Source organism: Rhinolophus hipposideros, assembly GCF_964194185.1.
Source record: "Rhinolophus hipposideros genome assembly, chromosome: 3".
In the NCBI taxonomy this organism is placed as follows: domain Eukaryota; kingdom Metazoa; phylum Chordata; class Mammalia; order Chiroptera; family Rhinolophidae; genus Rhinolophus; species Rhinolophus hipposideros.
In genome coordinates, this window is record NC_138049.1 from 11,685,938 (window position 1) to 11,708,863 (window position 22,926).

The 22,926-nt window shown below is 37.1% G+C and overlaps 1 protein-coding gene and 1 pseudogene across 4 annotated transcripts in view; one reads left to right on the top strand and one right to left on the bottom strand.

Annotated features, from left to right (window-relative positions):
- IPCEF1 (interaction protein for cytohesin exchange factors 1) overlaps positions 1-22,926 on the top strand; it is a 160,432-nt gene that overhangs the window by 73,413 nt on the left and 64,093 nt on the right. For all 3 annotated transcript variants that reach the window (XM_081044331.1, XM_081044332.1, XM_081044333.1), the window contains exons 4-5: positions 4,038-4,077; positions 4,698-4,867. In XM_081044331.1, the coding sequence (XP_080900457.1) occupies positions 4,038-4,077; positions 4,698-4,867 (210 nt within the window). The remainder of the gene's footprint in view (positions 1-4,037; positions 4,078-4,697; positions 4,868-22,926) is intronic.
- LOC308490759 (tropomyosin-like) lies at positions 15,926-19,502 on the bottom strand (annotated as a pseudogene). The gene is made up of 4 exons: positions 19,413-19,502; positions 18,302-18,579; positions 18,124-18,179; positions 15,926-16,717 (listed from the first exon to the last, which is right to left on the bottom strand). The product of its transcript is annotated as a tropomyosin-like (transcript).

Consider the following 22,926-nt stretch of genomic DNA (forward strand, 5'->3'; position numbering starts at 1 on the left):
TTATGACTCAGGGCAGTGCCTGGCGCATGGTAAACGTTATATGAGTATAAGCTTCATATATACAGTGGGTGCCAAAATAATGTATACACATTTTAAGAAAGGAAAAAACTATTCAAATTGTGATTCTCAACATATACCAATAACAAAAGATGAATACAAGTCACGTTTGACTTCTGCAATTACAAGGGGTGCGCTAAGTGGTTACCATCAGCGTCCAGATACTTCTGATTACAGAGAACTACTGCTTGAGTAACGTTGACCACATCTCATTAGAATCTATTATCTGTCTCCATTTTTCACTACTAGGGATTTTTAAAAATATTTATTTATTAAGTAATATTTAAGGTAGGCAAAAATTCTGAAAAAATAAGCAAGTTTTTCATGTATTTTTGTAGGTAAAATTTTAATAATTAGAAACTTTAAAATTCCCTTTAAAAAACTGAGTTTTATTTCTAGGAAGGAAGAAAGATATTTGTGGAGAAAAGGTGTTTGTGGAGAAACATCGTTAACAGCTCTATCTACTGAAGTTTGCTTGGCTCTAAAATATTTAGGAAATTTTGTGGTTTTGTTAAATGTCTGGGTATCTTGAAGCTGACAACAATGTGAGGCTTTACACCATGAAAACTGGATAAATACTACAAATGAGAGACATTTATTAGCATGTTAACAATTCTGTTAAAGACCAGGATCATTATAAAGTTTTATGTAATGACAAACTATCTTACTGTGAATTTTAATATATCATGGGGGTAAATTGTACCTGCAAGATTTAGCAATTACTGTATAGATCAGAAGTCAATATCATAATTATCCTGTAATCCTGTAATCTGGGTGTTAGTGCAGCATCAAAGGAGGACCCTTTGTATATTTTGTACTGGTTCCTTCATATGTGTATGTGTGTTTTTGAGTGATTAGTGACCAAAAGAATTTTTAAAACCATCTTAAAAAGTAAAAGAAAAGTACTTTTTTTAATCAAAAGAAAATGTATATTTAAAGGAAGAATTTCACCCCAACTTCAGAATTTAGAGTGATTAGTTTTACCTACGATATCCCAATGGGAAAAATAATAGTGTGAGAAAAATATCTTACTAGGCTCTGGATATTTGTGATGAGAATGAGTTATAATTCTCCTATTGAAAAATTGTCTCATAAAATGCTCAACTGGGTGCTTGGCTTTTTTTTTTTTTTTTTCACTTACCTAGTGAAAAAAACCACATGTAAGATCTTTTTGAAACTGACTAGTTGGCGGGTTCCACTTCCTGTTGTGAGGGGTAAGTTGTATCTTAAACTCGCTAAAGTTCTTGAGATTGTTTTCATTCTCTCATGTAAAGCAGTGTAGGTTTCAAATGCATATATATCAAGTGAAACTGAAACTCCCTATAATTTGTTATTTCTATAATATGAAGTCTGTTTCTGGTTGAGAGAAACAGTTTGAACAGTTATATAGATTATAAAATAATTTGCCTTGGGCGAAGTGCTATCAGAGGAGAGTTGAGTAAACTCCCTTAGCCCCCTTGAGAAAAGTTTTAATAAAATCCTTTCTTGATGTTGGGTCATCACCCTGTGTGAGGTATTGTTCTGTGTAGAGCTCCCATACCTCATCCAGCCTAGACCCAGGACATGAATCCGGTGTAGACCAAGGACTGGTTCTGGCCGATATTGAGACAAAGCCTACAGTTGGATTTGGGGCTTTGTCTAGAATCAGCCCTCAGGTTGCATGACAGAGCTGGAGTGCATCCAGTTCCTCCAGGACTTTGTAAGGGATTGGTGGAGGAGATTCACCAGATCCCGGTCAGGAGATATGGTATGAGGGCTGCTTCCCTTCACAGATCCTACAGTTGTCCTCTTTTGACTTTCCTCTCTCGTTCTTTCTAAAGCTGCTCTTTTTGTATGAACCTCAGCTCTATTTGTAATGCGATTTCACCTTGTTCTTCTGGGGCCAGACCCTCTAGAAAGGCCTCTGTATAATTCTCTCTGATTTTTTTTCAATGCCCTGGTTCTCGGTTTGTCTTGAGTGTTCCCTGGGGTCTCCTGAACCCCAATTTTCTCAAATAGTTTCCACAATCTAAATTTACTCTTTTCTTTGTCTTTAGTCCTGGCTCTTGGCTAAGTGTTAGCTATCCAAATAATATACATATTTGGGCTAAAATATTTTTTAATAGGTACTAATTGATTTTACTGATCTCAGATAATTGCATATAAAACACACCCCAGAAGACTATTAGAGGGAATGGTGGGGATTTTAGACCAAGATGCAAGTGAGTGAAGGAGATATTTTGTGAAGTGGAGCTTATACGAGGACCTTGCTGTGATAACATGCCTAAATTTTAGCCGTGTGTCATGACTGTAATATGTCTATTCTTGCCTAAAATTTAGGGCAATTAGAGATTTTATTATAACTTTTTTTCAAAAGGATGATTAATTTCTTCAGGGATAGAATTTTATTCTAACATTTGTAGAATAAAAAATCAGTTCAGGATTTCCCAGGAAATATAGTTTAAGCACTTTGACTCCATCATTGTTCCTGAGGGAAGTACAAGTCCTACTTATCCCAAAAATAATTATTATGAAGTTTTTGTTTATTAGATATGAAGTATTTGTTTATATCTATAGTCACATAATATTATATTACGTGTAATTATATAATATATTTTTTGGTTTTCAGAGTATTTTCATGTACAATCTTGTTAAGTATTTATGAGACTTTTAGAATTGAAATTATTATAAATATCTTGATTTTACACTGAGGAGGTAGGTTCCGAGTGGTAAATGGACTTTTTCCTGGGTAACACAACTACTAATTATGACAACTGTGAGTTGATTTCAGGCCTCTGCTTTTAAAAATCCCATCCTATTTCCATTATATTATATTCCATTTTTAAACACATAGTAAAACCATATACAATAACTATTAGATCAATAATTAGATATGTAAAATACTAGCATCTACCATAACATGAAAGGTTCTAATAAGATTGCATACCAACTTTTAGAACGACTTTTCAATTATGTACAATTTTTTTCAAATTCTCTATTGTTAGCATAAAAAAAAAAACACAACGTCATTTAAACCTGAGTATATTCAGCTTAGATATTGTGGAGAAAAAAATAAAACTTCTTTAATTTAAAATGCCTCTTTCTGGATTCCTACACACACACACACACACACACGCACACACACACATACACACACGCACACACAAGGCCAGTTGAAAGCATTTTTTTGTTTTCAATTTTTGCCAATAGTCTGATTTGATATGAATTGTTTAAAATGTATTGTGAAAATATGTATTTCATATTGTCTTATACCTGATTTAAATATTTGAATATTTGAATATTTGACCTAGTATAAAATAGAAGTTGATAATTAATTTATCTTTCATAAAACATGTGAGAAATATTCACAGGTACTTAAGACAGACAAAGCAATTTAAATTTGGCTGTAAATAAAAATTTCCTGATAAGGAGGCTTGATAGTTACTTCAATCTCACCCAAAGAAGCTGTGGAGTTTCTTTTTCTGGGAATTTCTTTTTCATGTGGTTTGGGTGTAATCCTGTGAGATAATAAGACCATGCATTTAATAGCCTGAGGTGAACCTGTAATATTGTGAGATTGCAATGATTCATTTCCAGGTTTATTTATAGAATCTTATTTAGAAATTGCCAGAAAAGACACAGGATCTATGTTTTTCTTCTGTCAAAAAAAAAAAAATGAAAGGGTAATATTTTATCTTTTTAAGAACTTAGCGAACAGTGTGCTGTACTAACTAAAGTGGTAGTGAGAAAGCTGCCTGTGGGAGGAAACAGGAAACATTAGTGATAAATGCTGTGTTACGTTTTTCAGGTGCAGCTCAAAGTCTATTGATTCTAATTCGCACATTTTGTGCCTCAGCTATAGCTCCCCTCAGCTCTGCTTGGAGAGTTTTTTTTAGCTTCCATCCTGCTCATAAACACTGCCACCTCCTCCCTCCTCTCTCTTTACAAATGTTACAACACAATCAGAAATTTCCTCTTTTCTTTCCTTCCTGCATTTTCAGCAGGTTCCCTTGCGTCAGAAGCCGAGAAAGAAAACTCAAGGTAATTAGATCTCTTTTGTTTCTTTATCCTTTTTTTGTGCTTGTGAGTGGTTTTTCTCTTGGATACCTTCTTTAGAATCAGCTTTTTGTCTGTCTTAATGCTAATATCAGGAGGTGGACTGCAGATTAATTTTTGGTTATTTTTGGATTGATTTTTAAGAAATGACAGCATGCTGTTCATTTGGATTAATCCCTCGTGGTATGTCAATAGAGCTTAGAAAACCTGGCACTGAATCGGAAAGTGGCTGTGTTTTTAGGTGGGCATTAACCCTTCTCCATCTATTGCGTAACTCCTGCTATTATTGCTGAAAGGACCTGTGTTAGTACAGTGATGTGCCTGCCAGCCTCAGGATTTTAATTTTTTTAAACTTACTCTTGTTGAATAATATTCTTAGACTAACATTTGCATATTAATCTCACTGTTTCTTTGGTCATATCTTGTGCCTTCTAAACACCAAATGAATGTTTAAAAATAAAATAAATTACTCTTTATTTGCATTTACTTTGCATAAATCTTGGTAAAAAAAAATCCAACTCCCAGGAGGTAAATAACAGTTACCTTTCACCCTGTCACATAAATCAGGGTCATATGTGACCTACCTTTTCATGTAATTGTTGCAGGTTTTTTCACAATGAGTCGGAGGAGGATATCATGTAAAGACCTGGGGCACGCTGACTGCCAAGGGTGGCTATATAAGAAAAAAGAAAAAGGAACTTTCCTAAGCAACAAATGGAAAAAGTTCTGGGTTGTACTGAAGGGGTCATCGCTATATTGGTACAGCAATCAAATGGTGAGTCTATTTACTCTCTTCCTCCCATCCCCAGCCTCCTTAGCCAAGGGGGGAGTAAAGATCCTTGCAGAACAGGCGATTCCAATGGGAAAACTCATTTTTGTTCTTGAGACTTGGAACAGAACAATCAACAAATAAGTTCTACAAACTATTTCTGGTCCAATAGATATGGAGGTTATTCCACTGTATTTTATGAACTAAAAACCTATCCTTCTTGGCTAATCTTTGGTTGGAGAGGGGTGTCCTAATTTTATATCCTTATTAAAGGAGGCCTTCTGGGTCTATTAATGTTATTGTTCCATGAGTGATTCTAATCATTGTTGGATTTCTGTGGATGGCACTAGATATGGCAACTCTATATTGTTAAGAGCTCTACAAAAGAAGGGACTCAGCTTTAAGACCTACTAGGGTGTAAATCGATTAGTCCACAGAAGATATTTCCATTTCTCCTCCTTCACTCATTTCTCTTCCTCTGACCTTTTTTAGGTGAGTTGGTTTTAGAACTGCTAACCTGTGAGCCACCATCATTGCGTTGGTGACTGTTGTTTGTTCCTTAGCATGTTCAGTGATGGCATTAAAACAACTGGTGGTTGGATAACACTTACTAGGAGAGTTGTCTCATTTTTTTCTTTTGAGGCAGTACACTTCTGTGGTCTGCTTCACAGGCTAGTTTTCTATTGGAAAAGGGCTGGAAATAAAGTTATTGTTAGAAGGTGTGCTGATCTTTCCTGGCTTTGTTAAATATTGAATGAGTAAAATCTTCACATAGGAGCTCTCTTCATTAACCACCAAGTAGCCAGTTGTGATCTCAGAAGAGCTTGAGTTTCTCTTTGGGGGTGAAGTGAAGATTAGCAATGGATGTCCTTTGATCAATTAAGGGAAAATTGCTTAGGAATTATCCATAAGACAGAAAAATTTTTTATAAGACACCATTCTTTTAAAATGACTTGTATCTGCGTATTGCTCAAGCAACAGAACTGTAGAGCCTGTAAACTTATAAATGTAAAATAGTGATGTGTATAGTTTGTGGGCAAAATTTTTCATTGAAAAATTTACATTTGCTCATTACTAATTCACTGGCACCCATCCTGTAGAGATTTGGTTAAACTGGACCCAAATCCAGTTCCAGTGCACAGGAATAAGCCTTCTCCTGTGCTTCTGTCTACACTACAAAATTCTTCATCAAGTTCCATTAAAACATATTTTCTTAAGCCTTTCATGAGTGTTAACAACTTTATCAGAAATTTGGGAGGTTCAGAAGAAAGAATTATGTTGGAGGGTGTATAGTCTTCCACCATCTCCTTTTTCTCTTTTCTTTTGCTCTCCTGGATATGTCCATCTTGTCTTGTGTGGAATAGTTTTACCCAAATTGAAGAAAACCGGGCCTGGGATCTCACCTTTTATCCAGGGGTTTCCTAAACAAATATAGCTTCCATCTTAAGGGCAATAAAGGTTAATATAAATTTCAACCTCTTGTTTCATATTATTTTAGCTGGTTGTGGCAAGTAGATAGTCTGTAATTTTTTGCTTTTAACAAAAAATTGCTCTTGCTTTTAGCTGGTTGTGGCAAGTAGATAGTCTGTAATTTTTTATAAAATTAGTGGACTTACTGATTTGCCTTTTAAGAGCTCCCTAGGAATTTCCTGAGGCTGTTGGAAGGGTTGCATGTTGATGGAGCACGGCCCATTTGTGGGAAATAACAAAGCTCAGACGTAAACAGCACGTTAATTTTCTCATTCAGTCAAAGTATTCAGCAAATATATCCTCAGTGCTGTCCTTCTCTTCATAGAATTTAAAGGAAGCCCTCTCTGAACCACATATAGTCAACAGATTTGGTTTATTTGGCTTCATCAGCTCATTTGGCTTAAGCTTCTCTTAGAGAAGCAATGAATTACTATTTTGGGTGTTAGGAATCTCGTGCTTCCACAGGGAGCAGCAGTGTTGACTGAGACTAGATTAGACAGAGGAAAAGGAGAGAACATCAGACACACGTAAGCGCCCTTGCCCTCCCTTGCAAATGTATAAGGCAACATTCAGGTAGCAAATCATTTACCTGAATAGAGTTGGGTTAGCAACATTGAATGGAGAATAAATTTAGTGTTATCTCACCACTGAATTATCCTATTAAACTAGTGTAACAGAAGGACCCCTTCCAAGCCCCAAATTCTATGACTCTGTGTTATAGAGGAATTCTCTCTCTCTCTCTCTCTCTCTCTCTCTCTCTCTCTCTCTCTCTCTCTCTCTTTTCCACACACACACACACACACACACACACACACACACACCCTGATATGTTAATTACATGTTTGTTATGGGGGAAAAAAGGTTGCTCAATGAATACTTAATTAAACAGTCATAGTCCTGCTATCTGTGTGAATGTCAACTATGAAATAAAAGCCAAACACATACCTTCAAGCTAAGAACATTTATTTACTTTCTGCCACTCAGGAATTCAGATTCAACAAAGTAGCTCTCAAGGAACCTAAGTCCAATGAGGAAACTTCTTATTCTCTCTTCACTATTCCCTATTCTTTCTTACGTGGCCTGATGCTGAGAGGTAATGGGACCCAAAGCTTTATAGCAAGAGCCACTTCTTATTGCATACCTAATATGTGCAGAAGGGTAGTGTGGGTCAGACATGCTATCTTCTACTCCTCAAAAATACCCTTTGAGGTAGTAATTGTCACCATGTTTTGAAAGTTGTGAAGACTGAGACTCAGAGAGATTGTGTACATTGTTCCAAGTGACACAAGTAGTAAGTGGGAGAAAACAGATCAACTTTAGCCCTTTGATTCCTCAGCCCAGGATTGTCGCCATATGCCAACCTTACCACATGTGGGGCCCAGAATAAATGGCATGATTAGATCACTCTGTTTTCTGCTTGCGATAGGGTTCTGAGAGAACAACTCCAGAAATGAAGTTTAGGGTAATTCTCACAAGAAAGTATAAGTGATCTCATGAGATCCCTTTGCTTGTCTCTCTACTATTCCCTGACCCTGCCTGATGAGACCACCTCTCTTAGCGTTTTTTGTTGTTATTGCTGTTAGCCAGTATTAACTCATGGTGTACCTTCTTTCATGATGCTTGGCTGCTTCAAACGGTACTACCCAGATTTCCTTGAGAAAGGTCAAGTCCAGACACTCATTCTTCATTTTTCACACCTCATATTAAGTACTTAGAATGTGATACAGCACACAGGAAAGCATGCCAAGTCTTACAAAAGCAGATTCAAGTTTAACAGCTAGAAAAATTCAGGCTGTTTAAAATCCTGTGTTTGAAATCCACACAATTGTTTTTTTTACCCCTAGGATAAAGTACGAATTCATTTCCTGGCTTGTGAGAATCTCTTGACCTATGTCTCTCTTACTTCCCCAATCTCCACACCTCCACCCAAGCCTCCACTCTAGAACTTCTTTTAATTCCTTGTTAACATCATCCATGCTCACCCTTTCTTTAAGCCTTTGCACATGCTGTTTCTCCGCTCAGAAAACTCTTCATCTCCATGCCCTAAAGTCTTTATGCCACCCAGTCACATCAAATTGGAGTTCAAATAGCTCTTCTTCTAGGTGGTCTTACTTTATCCTCTGACTTAACTTTGGCAGCCTCCGTCTGCTCCCATAGTATTCTATAGTTTTCTTCATATTATACTTACCTTTCTCCTTTCTATGCGTTTGTTAGACTTTCTGTTTTCTATTAATTGATAATAATCTCTGTAGAGCAGGACCACAAGTATATTTTCAGCAACTTGCCCAGGTTACTAGGCACTTGATTAATATTTGTTGATTTCGTAAATAAATGAGGTTTAGGGATCATCAGCATTTACATTATGCATAAGAACTCTTGAGAAATGGGATGGTGAATAAGGACTGCTTTTGATGGAAAATAATTTTCCAGTAAAAGATTTCCTTTTCTATTCTTAAAAATAGATACAGGAAAAGGTGTAATTTGAGATTTGTTAGAAGGGCTTCATAGGTCCCAAATAGGTCCCACACAGCTGCTTCCCATTTTGCTATCTTCTCATTTTGTCTGATTCTTTCTGCCAGGGCCTTTGGCTGAAAACAAGGGTTTATTGATCAAGATCACCAGGCTGGGGCAGAAATGTTGAAAGTGAGATGGAAGAATCTCACTTTCCATCCCCAGATGGAATCTGGAGAAATTCCCTCCACTGTAGCATTTCACCTGGATAACAGGCACAACTGGAGATGGAAATTTTGGGATTAATATCTTCTCTCTGGTGAAGAAGAAGTAAAGTTCTGAATTGTTGTCTTCCTTCAGGCATGTCACTGTGAAATAGTGACAAGATAAGTGGGTGGTAAGGGAAATATCTTGGGCTGAATGTGAGGGAGTTCCGCCACAGTGACTCTTTTCTTTCTACCCAGGAATTTCCCCTTTTATCATATCCAAAGCTGCATGATTTCCTTGGTTAAAGAAGCCAGCCTTTTTTCTTACTAAATAAACAGTTTTTACCAATCAAAACACATTATTCCTGTAGTTTGAAGCAAATATAGAAAGCCTTCAGAAAGAAAATTCTCCAGATTAGTCCTGGAAGGCAGTTTTATTGGGGGTGGGGTGGGGTAAGGGGTAGAGGGGCGGATATTCTAGTCTGGGGACAAATGTGCATAAAGAAATGAAAATACAAATGAGCCGTGCCAACCGGCCATACTAGGCCTTATATTGAATTCTCATAATAACCTAGCAAGATTGGTTTTATTATTCCCAGTTTTCAAGGCCGTTTACTGAATGAAGCTCAGGGAATTTGAGTAACTTGTTCAAATTCACATAAGGAGTAAATGGCAGAGCTGTGATTAAAAACATGATCTACCAGTGGCAAAACCAGGCTCTTTCCCCTGGGCTACTTGGTGTCCCCATTTAGAGGTGAGCCAGAGCTAGCAAGTGAGGGCCTCAAATGTACAGTGCAGTAATACGGATTTGATCCAGTTAGGGGGTAGGGAGCCACTTGCATAATCACGAATCAGAAGATGATCTAATGAAATTGGCATGTGAAAATATTAACCTAACAGTAATTAATGGGCTATATTGGAGAAGGAAGGAGCTTTCGGAAGGCCAGTTAGGTAAGGGTGACAAATGCAGGCACTGAGTCATGAACGACTGGACTAGAGTGGAATCAGTGAAAATTTGGGACATACTACACAAAAGGAAAGAATGAAGTACATTGAATGCTTGGATATGGGACAGAAAACATTTGAGGATAAACCAAGAATGAGTCCCAGTTTTGGAGCCTGCAGTAACCGGTCAAATGATATGAAAAAATTGGGGGAGGATGAGTTTGTGGCTAAAAATGTGGAATTTCTTTTATGCTCTTTGTCATTTACTTTTTTGATTTATTTTAGTTGTGTGTAAAGTTACTGGAAACTTGTGTTGTTTAGTAGTTAAGCAATCATTAGTCAATGGCATTTGTGTCGTTGCATCAAAGGTCCAAGTGAGCCTTGGGACCTCTGGGCTGCCTATAGAAAAGGTGAATCACCCAACGTTTTATTTCATAAAAACTTTCGGTAAACTGATGAGGTTTGTTGGTAAATACCTGGTTTAACCATATTATGCAGACTCTTCAGTTTTCTGAGCATCCAACCTGACTGCCCAAATGTGATCATGTTTTTCCCTTACAGTCTGAATGGTTCCACGTGTCTGCGGGCTCAAGTGACTGTGTCTCTGTCATGTTTTTGGTACTTTAGCTGCATGTGCACATCAGGTGAATTCCAGAGGATCGTAGATTTGGAAGTAATTTTTCATGGAATGAGTTTTATAAGGGTCTCTACAGCAGAGATCAAATCAGTGTTTAGATTAGGCAGAATTAACCTTTGCAGAAAATGATACTGAAAGCAAGAATTTCTCTTTTCAGGAAACAATTGATCTGAAAGTTTCAGTAAATATAGAGTGCCTTTATTTCAGTGTAAGTAAAGAATGGGTTAATTCTCTCTTGGAAAGAGATGTTGAAGTCTTCTGTACCTTTCATTAGTGATCACCTATTAGCATCAGTTTTGAAAAATGTCTGAGTGAGTTTACCATAGATTGGAAAAAAATGTCTATAGGAATTTATGAATACTTCAATCAGAGCTTATGATATTCTCTTTTTTTTAAACCCATTACACTGTAAATACCTGAGGGAATATTCTTTACTTCTTTGGTTTAAACTGTGTCTCTAGAGCTTAGAATTAGTAGGCACAGAGTAGGCACCAGGTTTTTTTGAGCTAATTACTTATTATGTTAATTAATTTTCAATTAGTTATATAAATCAATTAATCAAAGCATGATTGAGAACCTGACATGTTCCCAGAGTTCTACCAGAATGAGATGCTTTATGAATTATGGGCTTTTAATTTATTTGAGTTCCATATTTATTGTTTTAGCCAAGAATCAACTTCTGAGTGTATACCAAATAAAATTTGAATATTTTAAAATGTTTCTTCAGAGAAGAGAATGCAAACCAATTATGTAAAATGGATGAACTCTTTGCCGACATATGATCCTAGAGTTCGTATTGGAAAGGAGAATGAAAAGGCACAATATTGACAGGGCAAAACATGATGTTTTAGCAGCGGTCAGCAAGCAGCTCACCTGAGGATAATGACTGATGGATGAAAGGGGTAAACCTGATTGCTTGGGAACCACTTGACTGAGGTCTTTTTGAATTCTGTTACTTACCTCATTATCATATCTTATAAAAGATCTTTAAAATGGGTGTTAGGTTTAATCTATTTATTTTCTATGATGCTATCACTGTGTCCTAACATTTACTTTCTTTGGTAAGTCCCAGAATGTACAGAAGGTGCCAAAAAAATGTGCACATTTTAAGAAAAAAAAACTGTATTAAATTGTAATACTCAATATATACTGATAACAAAAGATGAATACAAGTCATGTTTGACTTCTACAATTACAAGTGGTTACCATCAGCATCCAGATACTTCTGATTACGGCAAACTACTGCTTCAACAATGTTGACCAAAGTATCCACTTGTATACATTTTTTTTGGTATCCCTGGTATTTCTAAAATAATAGTTTCCCACCATAGTTTTATGGTCAGACTGTAGTTGAGGCAGGTGGTTTTAATAATTTTTAATTGCTTAGTGCGTATAATGTGGCAACAGTTGCTTATGCGGCCAATATTATTTTGCTTGACATTCTTTCCAAACTTTTCAAACTCAATTGTGAAACACCAAGACTATGAAATCCCTTGGGGTTTTCTCCTGTCCTCCGGAGGCAGTGATGTGCACCGGCAGTACTGCATAGACGAGGATGACCGAGGTAATGCATAGGTTGGAATGTCTCACAGGACAGTCCCCTTAGCGCCCAGCACTGACTAACATGCCCACTCAGCACTGTCCTCCCGTCTCTGGGGGGCAGTCCACGCTGCTTAGGCTGGTGTTTCCGCTTCTGTTCTACTTATCTTTCCTTGGTAGAATCCATCTTCTTGCTTCTTGAAAGTTTAAATTAATTTTTAAAATGCTTTAAAATATTATACAATATGGGTTCATTTAGAAAAATTAGAAAATGCAATTAAGCAAAATTTAAAAAAAGGACAGACAGGGAGGCAAACAGACAGAAAAAAAAATGAATTCAAGATCATTTACTTTTTTAAATGAACCATGATCCTGTCACCCAGTGTGATCATTGTAAATATTTTGTTGTTTGTGTTTCTAAACTTTTTTCTGTTTCCTAATGATAAAATGATACTATCTATAATATTGTAACTGATTTTCTCACTAAGAATACGTTATAAACATATTTCCCTGTCTATACGTATATATCCACAACATCATTTCTAATGGCTGTCTTACCTATGGATGCACTATAGTATATTTAACCATCCAGAGAATTTATAATCAGAAGTGCCTTTTATTCTAAAGTCTTTCAAAACTAGCTCACAGGAAATAGAATGCACAAGGACACATATATTAACTTAAATACAGAGCGATGCATATTTAACTTACATTATGTGTATGTATAAATATGTGTGTAGTATAACTATTACTATATGTGTATAAATATTAATAGATGTGTATCAATAGATTGATATGTGTGTATGCATATGTGTGTGTATGTGTATGTGTATATAATTTAGTCATTCTTTTAAGCAAGCAGGCAGGAAGGCGGATTTTGCCAACATGGTACAAGAGAGAAATGCTACCTGGATTCCAGTCTTGTACTTTCTTTTGAAGTCGTGTACGCCTACGTTTGTGATATAACTCTCTAGGCATCCATTTTCTTTCAAGTACACTTTGACTAAGAACATTATCTCTACAAAATTTGGAGCGACTTTGAGAAGATCACATGCATCTTAAAGCACTATAAAAAAATCAAAGGAATACATACAAAGAAAGGCAATTTTGTATATGCTTTAGATGAAACGTGCTTACATAATACTGTGATTTTTGGGGTGCAGAAGAATTGTGCTAAGGCTTTTCAGATGCCAGAAATGGTTTCTTTTGGCAACAGTGGCCTGTCCTGTGCCAGAGATTCTAAAATATGCCAACTGACCCTGTGTAAAGGATGCTTTTAAGGTCTAAAACGGGAATGAGCTCGAAGGTCCCAGAAGATTTTTCAGCGCAGTAGTTCCTAACCTGAAGGAAGAGTTCAGGTGATTCATGATTTAGTGATGAAGGCTGTGTGCACACTTCCCAATCAATCGCATGAGAAGTGGCCCATGGGATGAGCTGAACTTTTGGTTAGATTTGAGGATTTTCCTGAGAAGTCATTATTTGAAGCTTTATCATCCCTCTGGAGCAAGCTCTTTTAAGGGCCCAAAGCCCAGCTGCTTCTACAGACAAGCTAACTGATAAATTCATCTGTCATCATGCTGCTGTGTTTAGTCTCCCAGAGAGCATGTTTCAGGAACATTTCAGAAGGAAGCGATGCAGGGAAGAATTAAAAAAAAAAAAAAGTGAATATTTTTTGAAGAAGTCAGAGTTTAGGGGAATCTGTTTGAAACAATGTCTTCAAAAAAAGACACAAGGAAATGACATGCTGCAGTAGAAGATATCCCTGGGTGCAGAATCAGGAGGACAGGCTGTACCTTGATGTTGTGATCACTTAACACCTCAGACAAAAAAAAAAAAACCCTCTCTAGGCCTTCCTCCTTTTCTGTTAAACATAACTGTGAACGGATAGCCATTACCCGTAAAACAGATGGTGCTCATTAACAGCACGTTAACCACTATTTTCATACTTTGAAGCTTATGCAACTTATTGTGGCAAATGCATTTTTATCTTTTGAGGGCAAATCATGAATTTTGGAGTAGTATCCTTAACATTTTTTAAAATTTATTTTTATTTAAAAAAATTGTGGTGAAATACATATAACATGAAAGTTCCCACTTCTAAGGGTACAGTTCAGTGGCATTAGGTACATTCACATTACTGTGCTACCATCTCTAGAATTCTTCATTTTACAGAACTGAAACTCTGCACTCAAACAATCACTCTCCATTCCTCCTTTGCTCAGCCCCAGCAACTCCACTTCTACTTTCTGTATCATAAATTTGGCTACTGTAGGTTCTTCATATAAGTGGAATCACACAGTATTTGTCCTTTGCTGACTGGCTTATTTCACTTAGCATAATGTCGTCTAGGTTCATTCATGTGATAACAAGTGTCAGCATTTCCTTTTTGAGGCTGAATATTTTCCATTGTGTGTATATACTGCATTTTGTTTATCCACTCATGTCTTTTGGGTTGTGTCTACCTCTTGGTTGTTGTAAATAATGTTGCTATAAACATGCGTGCACAAGTATATCTTTGAGACCCAGCTTTCGATTTTTTTTGGCTTTGTATTTAGAAGTGGAATTACTGGATCATATAATTCTATTTTTTTTCAGTTTATGTAAAAATGTATTTGACCAAAATACAGAAAAAGTGATACTATTACGTATGATACAGTGGTAAGAATCTAAAGGAAAAGTGTGGGTTCTATTCAGTTGCACAATTTGCTAGTGTATCTCCTGGATAGTGTGATGCACCATAAACAGGAGAGAGGGACAGAGAAGTCAGATAAGCTAGAAGCAGGGTGGTTTTTAGTCAGAACTGTCAACTTGAGTTGGCCCCCCACACTGCTGGGGAATATGGAATGTTTCAGCTCTTGAGATGTTAACCGAGAAAGCAAGAACATAACAAAGCCAAAATGTGCAGCCCTGTCTACAAAATCCAGTTTAATCAGGAGACTCCTGGTCTTTTATTAACTTAGTCTTGAAGAAGGAATTAAAGTCCTAGATATGTAAATCTTCAATTTATTCCCTAAAGCACAGAGGAGATGAAGTTAGGCCAGTTCCTTTATCTCTGCTGCCAGAGAGGCCCCTTCTGACCAATATTTATTAATAGAAAAATGCTCTTGCTCAATAATTGATGGTGATCAATCTTTTTGATATAGCTCCCGTGAACAGGACTAAATCCTACCATGTTCATTCCTGCTGAGTAGAAGGCCTTTTATCAGAGTATTATGACTATTTCCCCAGCACTCTCATGCTGCTTGCTCAGAAGATGTTTGTGCTGCATGGTAGAATGTGGAAAAAAGCCAGGGTGATTAGGTTAATCTATCTGTGGTTTATGACTTCCCACAATAGCACCACCCCCCTTTTGCTCTGGATGGAAAGGCCCCACCCATTTTAATGTGATAGTCCATGGCCTCCTGTAGTGTGTCCGCTGGTGGCTCAGAGGTTCTATTCTTCAACCTTTTAAATTGACCAGTGATCAGATCTTTCAGTCTGTGTTTTGAAAGTGTGGAGTTGTCTAATTTCCCAGAAACCAAATGCCCTCAGTCTTAAGAGACTATGTTCAATAGGAAACACCCTGTCTACCTTAGAGATAAATGCAATTTAAGGATTAAAATAGAGCCGAAAAAGCTGGTGCCAATTGAAAAGAAAAAAAAGGAAGGAATTAACTGGTGTTCACAGCTTCTCTGATACAAAATATTTGGTCACGTATTCATAATTTGCTTGACATTTCCAGCAAAGTGCAGATTCAGTAACAAAAGAAACTTCTTACAAGAGAAGAGAAAGACAGGGAGGTCTGGAGCTTCTGTTGGAACAACTCTTCTGTTTTGGTTATAGACTGTGAAGTTCATTTAGTGTCTGATCCAGTGTCTGATGTAAGCTCACATTTTTTCCCTTGGGCTGGGCAAGTTTTTCTCCCAGGTCATCAATTGTCTTTTCCAGTGTTGCAATCCTTCTCTCTGCAAAATTCAGCACGGGTCTCACCCTCTTTCAGTTTGTCAGACAGAAGTTTAATTTCTTCTTCATATTTATCCTTTTCAGAATACTTTTCAGAGGCAGCCTCCAGCGACTTCAGGTTGTTAGTGACATTCTTGAGTTCTTCCAGGTCACCGCATTTTAGGTCAGACACATCGGGCACACTCCTCCACCCCTCCCAGCTCGCTCCCCAAGCTCCAACTTACCAGCTACCTCCTCCTATAGGCAGTCTGCCTTCTCTGCAATGTGCTTGGCCTCTGAGCTGCAACTCCTGGATCTCCAGCTTCTCATCTTTCATGGCCCGGTTGTCTATCACCTTCATTCCTCTCTTGCTCTGATGGGCAGACTTTTCTGCTTCCTCCAGCTTCTGTAGGGCCATGGCCAGTCGTTCTTGAGTCCTGTCCAACTCCTCCTCAAAGGGCTGGATGCGCCGATTGAGAGCTGCCACATCCGCTTTAGCTTTCTAGCGCTGCCTCTCGGGCTGGCGGTCCAGCTCCCACTGCAGGCCCTGCAAGCGGACCTCCGGACCTTGGACCTCGGCGTCGTCTGCCTGCTGCTGCAGTGCCTGGATTGTGCTCTGGGCTGGGCTAGACGCAGGCTCCGGGGAGGGCTGCAGCCGCCGCCCATGTAATTCCAGTATTTTTAATTCTTGGAATTAAAATGGCTAGGTAGGAGAGCTCGCCAAAAATTCCAGTATTTTTAATTATTGGAACTGTCATACTGTTTTCCATAGTGGCCGCACCATTTTACCTTCCCACCGGCTGTACATAGGGGTTCCGATTTTTCCATATCCTCATCAACACTTATTTTCTGGTTCTATTTGTTTGTTTGTTTGTTTTGATAGCTATTCTAATGGGTGTGCGGTAGTACGTCATTGTGGTTTTGATTTAATTTCCCTAATGATTATTGACCTTGAGCATCTTTTCATGTGTTCTTTGGTCATTTGTACATCTTCTTAGGGGACAGGTCTTTTTCTGGTTTTGAATCAAGTTGTTAGTTTTGTCTTGGTTGAGTAGTATCTTAATAGCACTCATGAAACTCATAAAAACACTTTGAAGAGACTGAAAGCTCCTGAAGAATGGGAAGATGTAAGATACATTGAAGACAAAGTTATACTGACTGACTGTGATTTTAAAAGAACTAACCTTGTTCTTTATTTCTCATAGATTTCTAATATTGAAATTAAATGCACCCAATTTTTGCTTTTCTTAAATGGGTTTCCTTTATTCTTCCCCTGCTCCTGCTCTAACCATGGATACTACATGAAACTTTTCAGGTAGAATGAGATGTAATCTATTCTGTAATAGTGAGATTTAATCAACTTTCTTATTCATTTAAAACTTTTCCTTCCTATTTAATGCTTTCTTCCTTATTATTATTATTATTTTTTGACCATGTTGCTGAAGAGACCCACCCTATGTAGGTAAAAATTATCTCTCAGGTTTAAGGATTCTAAAAGAACAGGTAAGAGATAAAGTTGGAAAGGATCAGATCACGAATGGCTTTGCGTGCTAAGGATTTTATATTACAGAGAACAGTGACACAAAATGCATTTACATTGTAAAGTTTCACATTGTGAAAATGATATTTCAGAAGCAATGACTATCTTTGTATGTCAGACTACCAGGAAGTTCACTAGTAACTTTATTTTATTTACAATATGATTCCACAGGGAGAGAATGGAAGAATGTAAGTAAGAATGGCTAGGTAGGAGAGCTGATTTACAAATCATAAAGTAAGATGCCAGTCACTTCTTGGTCACCACTTCAATATGACCTAAAATACTAGGGAGGTAGTCATCTCTGGGTGATTTTTAGGAGGAAATAATGAAGAGGGTTTAGGGTACCAACCAGCTGGGCTCTTCATGAATAGGAACCATGAGTAGAAACATTTTCTTAGAGTGGAATGGCCTCTTAGTTTAGGTTTCTCAGAAGCAGACCCTCGGAGGGGATTTGGGTGCCAGTAGTTTCTTTGGGAAGTGATACTGGAAATACTTGGAAATGGAATGGGTAAGTGAAAAAGGGTAGAAAGTTAGCTAAGAAAGGTCTCCCTACCAAGCCAATTCTGACTGTGGGTAACAAGCTTGATTCTGCTGGGGAACTCTAAGAGCCTGTAAAAAGTATACACCGCAGAGTTTTCTTCCCAAGGGGCAGGGGAACAGGAGTATGTATACACCAGGTCCCGTTGGTCGTTGCTTGAGGACTGATCCTGGGGACAATCGTTCTTGATCACCTCCGCACAGGTGGGGCAGTGGAATGTGGTAGCCACGGAAGCACTTCCACAGAGAGATACAGGTGCTGTTGGTAGGAAGTCTGGCTAGTGTCCCCTGGGGGGTCAGGCAGAGGGGATGTGGCTGGGTCACCAGCAGCGCCTGCTTCGAGTGGTCTGCTTCCTTCCGAGCCTTTTTTCTCTCCCCCTGGTCGGAGCCTCAGCATCCTCAGGACTATCATAATTATCACAATCAGCACTCTCTGTCCATTTTTATCGTTTATTCCAGGAAGCTGCATGTTCTGTGGGCAATTGGGCTTTTCTGTTTATTAGTCAAAAACACAGACCAAATGTTCTCTATGTAGAATATCTATTTCTAGGCATTTGTGAGAAGACAGTGTCTTTCAGTCAAAGTCTCATTACATGCACAGAGGAATGTTAGATAAACCCAAATGCAATAATATTTTAATAAAAACATACCTTAGATCATAGAAGAAGGATACAACGTGTTTCCCTGAAAATAAGACTGGAGGTCTTATATTAATTTTTGCTCGAAGAGACACATTAGGGCGTATTTTCAGGGGAGGTCTTATTTTTTCACGTACAACAATCTACATTTATTCAAATACAGTCATGTCATCTTCTGGAACATCGTCATAATATACTAAATATGTCCATCTGGCTGATAATCTTAACTGGGGCTTATTTTTGGTGTAAGTCTTATTTTTGGGGAAACATGGTAGTAAGCTTGCTAGCATTATTGTCCTCCAAATAATTTAAAGTATTTTCTCCAGTGATTAATCTGATGTAAAGAAGTCAGGGAACATTGAGATACACAGCTATTCAAGGGCTCAGTTGACAGTGGGCAGAGTGAAAACCTTATATGATTTCACCTTTGTCTTTCTGGGTCATTCCCTTTCTTTTGTTTTCATTCCTTTTCCCAGTTCTTATCAGAAGATGAAATAATCAAATCTTAACTTTGTTTTATAGCTTTAACAATTTTATAGTATCACGTACATCTACGTTAACTCTAGTTAGCCTCGAGACGCTGGTTGTATCTGCTTTTCCACTGTGGAGGTTCAGTGCTCTGCTTCAGATCACACAGTAGGTGGGTTGCATCAAGATATTCTGATACCAAATCCAGGGTTCTTTCTTCTGTGCCATCCATTGGCTGCAGATTCTCTTCTATTTTAGCTCCTGGTTGAGATTGAAGTTCTTCAGTCATACGTTTAGCATTATTTAACTGATTTCTGGGTTCTGGTCCAAGTTTTATCACCTTAATCATCCACATAACTTTCCTATTTATAATGCCAATCTCGTTTGCTGTCTAGGTTAGAAACTGATCAGTTTTGTACATTCTGGCACTTGAATATGATTAATTTTCCTCTGACAGGTAAGATAGTACTATGTGCGTTGCCTATACTTAGCTCTCAAATGTTAGCCATTTTTAGATGTTAGTCAAGATTATTCTATTTCTTAAAAGGACTTCGGGCATTCTCACTGCCATGTCTGCTTCTGCCATCTAGAAGCAAAACAAAACATTTTTTCTTGCTACCCTTGCAGAGTGTGTATAGCCCAGTGTTGGTAAGTTCAGCTCCATGCTCTCTGCCCAGGCAATACTTGCAGAATGTAGATTGCCTTGCCTTGGTGTGTAATCCTTATGTTTCTTTTTCTGGAAGGAAGAGGGAGATGAGGGGCTCATCAGAACAAAGCAGTGTGTTGATCTCTAGTGTATGGAGAGGAAGAGGGAATCTTTAAGTCCATGCAGTTTTTTTCTTTTGCGGGGGAAGAACTACTAAAACTACGTACAAATAATAATGACACTATCACTACTGAAAGTCCTTAGGCTTTATTCCACTAAATATTTATAGTCAAAATTCTGTGCTCTAAGGTCTCTTGGAGTCATTAGCAGTGATGTGGGGTTATGTCACCATGCTTACATTCATCTAGGTTCATTTGTTTTTTAGAAGTTCTTTGTGTGTGTGTGTGTGTGTGTGTGTGTGTGTGTGTGTGTTTAGTATAAATAATTCATCCAGTCCCAAAGTCAACACTGTGTAACAAGTTACAGCCAGATAAGTCTTGCTTTCATCCCTATTCCTCCACCCTCTTTCCATGTTTGTTTTTGTTTTTATTTTTCTGTTGTTTCTTTGTACAGATATTGACACGTAAGTATACTGAGGCATATCCTGTTTTCTTTTTTCTTACGCAATTTTAGCATACTACATCTATTATATCTATCTTATTTTTTCTCTTACTATGTCCTAGAGATTACTCTATATCTATACATGTCTTTTTTGTATAGTTATTAATTGCATGTGGATGCTACAGTTTATTCAACAGTGCCCTGATGATAGGCAGTTGGATTCTTTACAGTTTTTTCTTGTTGCAAATAATGTTTCAGTGCACATATCATTGCACATAATAATAATTAGGACAAATCATAGAAGTGGGATTTCTGAGTCAAAGGGTACACACATTTTTGCTAGTTACTACCCTGTTTCCTTCCATTGGGTTGCATTTTGCAGTGTCTGACAGGGACTGTCTCTTTGTAGAACTAGAACTTTAACAATTGACTTTATTCTTTTGTTCCATCTCAGTTTATTTTAGGCTTGTATTTTAGAGACTGTAATTCAGATTTCTCTAGTGGTCAGAGGTCTGTGTGTACCAGTGACCACAGTTTTTTTGAATTTAATGACAACAGTTCCAAGGTGACATAAAAATGGCCAGCTCTGCCTAGAGCTTGGACTTTGTCTGTTTCTTACGTATGGGTGGTTTCAGGGCAGAAGTAAGCAAACCATGGACTTACTTGGCGAAATGGAGAATGCAGTTTCTCCTGATTCTGATATCCAGTGGGTGACTTCACTTGAATTTATTTAAAGTAATTCCAAGAATGTTAAATTCATATTCACACATAAATACAAAAGCATATTACATGAAAACTTACGTATTTTTTAAACTATTTTTTCCCCTCAAATTTAAGATTCTATTCATTTAAAGACCTGTGATTTGTTTAATAACATGTTTGGAGAGGAAATGCTACCATGAAAATCCATATAGATTCTCAGTTGCATCTTGATTTCAGAATTATTAAAGTAAAAAATCAGTTTCTTAAAATCAAGGAAATATGGTTCCACTGAGGACAGAGAGATAATTATACTTTTTATTTTTAACCATGAAATACAGTACGATTTCCTCTCTTATACTTTATTTGTTGCTGGTTTGGTCTTCTTTGACCTACTTAGCCTCTGGAATATATGCAACACTTATTTTTCTTGGTCTGCCCTTCTACCTTTCTGACATATATAGATACTTACAAAGTAATTTTGTCTATTTTCAAGGTATCTGTAGTGTGAAAAAGTCCAACATTATTGATGGCAATCAACACTTATTTTGGTACTTAAATATTAAAAATTTGATGTCTGATTATAATTAATTTAAAAAATGTGTCAGAAGTGTGATATAGTCTATATAAAATATTTTTGTCCCTAAAATTCATGTAGTCCAAAATTGAAGCCAGAATTCAGCTTAAACCATAGACTATACGAAATGTTAAACCAATTTTGCATCTGAAATGTGACCAAGTCATACTGAATCATAAGTGGGATCATCAGAGACCTTCATATTTACCTTCGTTCAAGTTTCATTGATAGCGAAATGGGAGGGATTTCACTCATAGTTTTTTATTCCCCAAACTTTTCCTGCATCTCATGTTTATAAAAACAACTTTATTGGAATATATTTTACATGTCATAAAATTCACCCGATTCAAATTTACAATTTAATATATTTTTGTAAATTTACTGAGTGATGAAACCATGATAATAAATCAGTTTTAAATCATTTTCATCATATCAATGAAACCCTTAATGCCCATTTACAATTAAACTTCATTCCCACCCCCAATTCCAGACAAGCACCATTCTACTTTTTTCCCCCCATAGATCTCCTTTTTCTCTACAATTCATATAGAGGAATCATACATTAATATATGGTTTCTTGTATCTGACTTTCACTTAGCATAATGTTTTCAAGGTTATCCATGTTAGCACATGTCCATAGTTTACTAAATAATATTCTATTGTATGAATATATCACTCTATTTATTTGCCAGCTGATGGATATTTAGATTATTTTCAGTTTTTGGCTATTATGAATAATGTTGCTATAATATTTGTATCCAAATCTTTGTGTAGGTGTATGCTGTCGTTTCTCTTGGGTAGATACCTAGGAGTGGAATTGCTAGGTTGTATGGTAATTATATGTTTACATTTTTTAGGAACTGCCAAATTGTTTTTCAAAGTGGTTCCTGCATCACATTTTAGTACTTATTGCCATTTAGCACTTTATAGTCCGAGGTAAAAAACAATGTTCCTTACCATTCATTCATTCATTCATTCATTCATAAAACTCATTTCTTAATTTCATATCTATTGAACCTTGTCCCAGGTGTTTTTGATATAACTATAAATGACAAAAGTATTTCCTTCAAGGTGCTCATAGTCTATTGGAGAAACAGACAAATAATCAGATAAAGAAATACATTAAGAGAAGTATGTAAGTGAAGCCCACACCTGGCATTGGGTGCCAAAGGAGGGCACCTATTCCAGTCTCAGAGTAACAGGGGCAAAGTTTTAAAGGTCACACCTTAG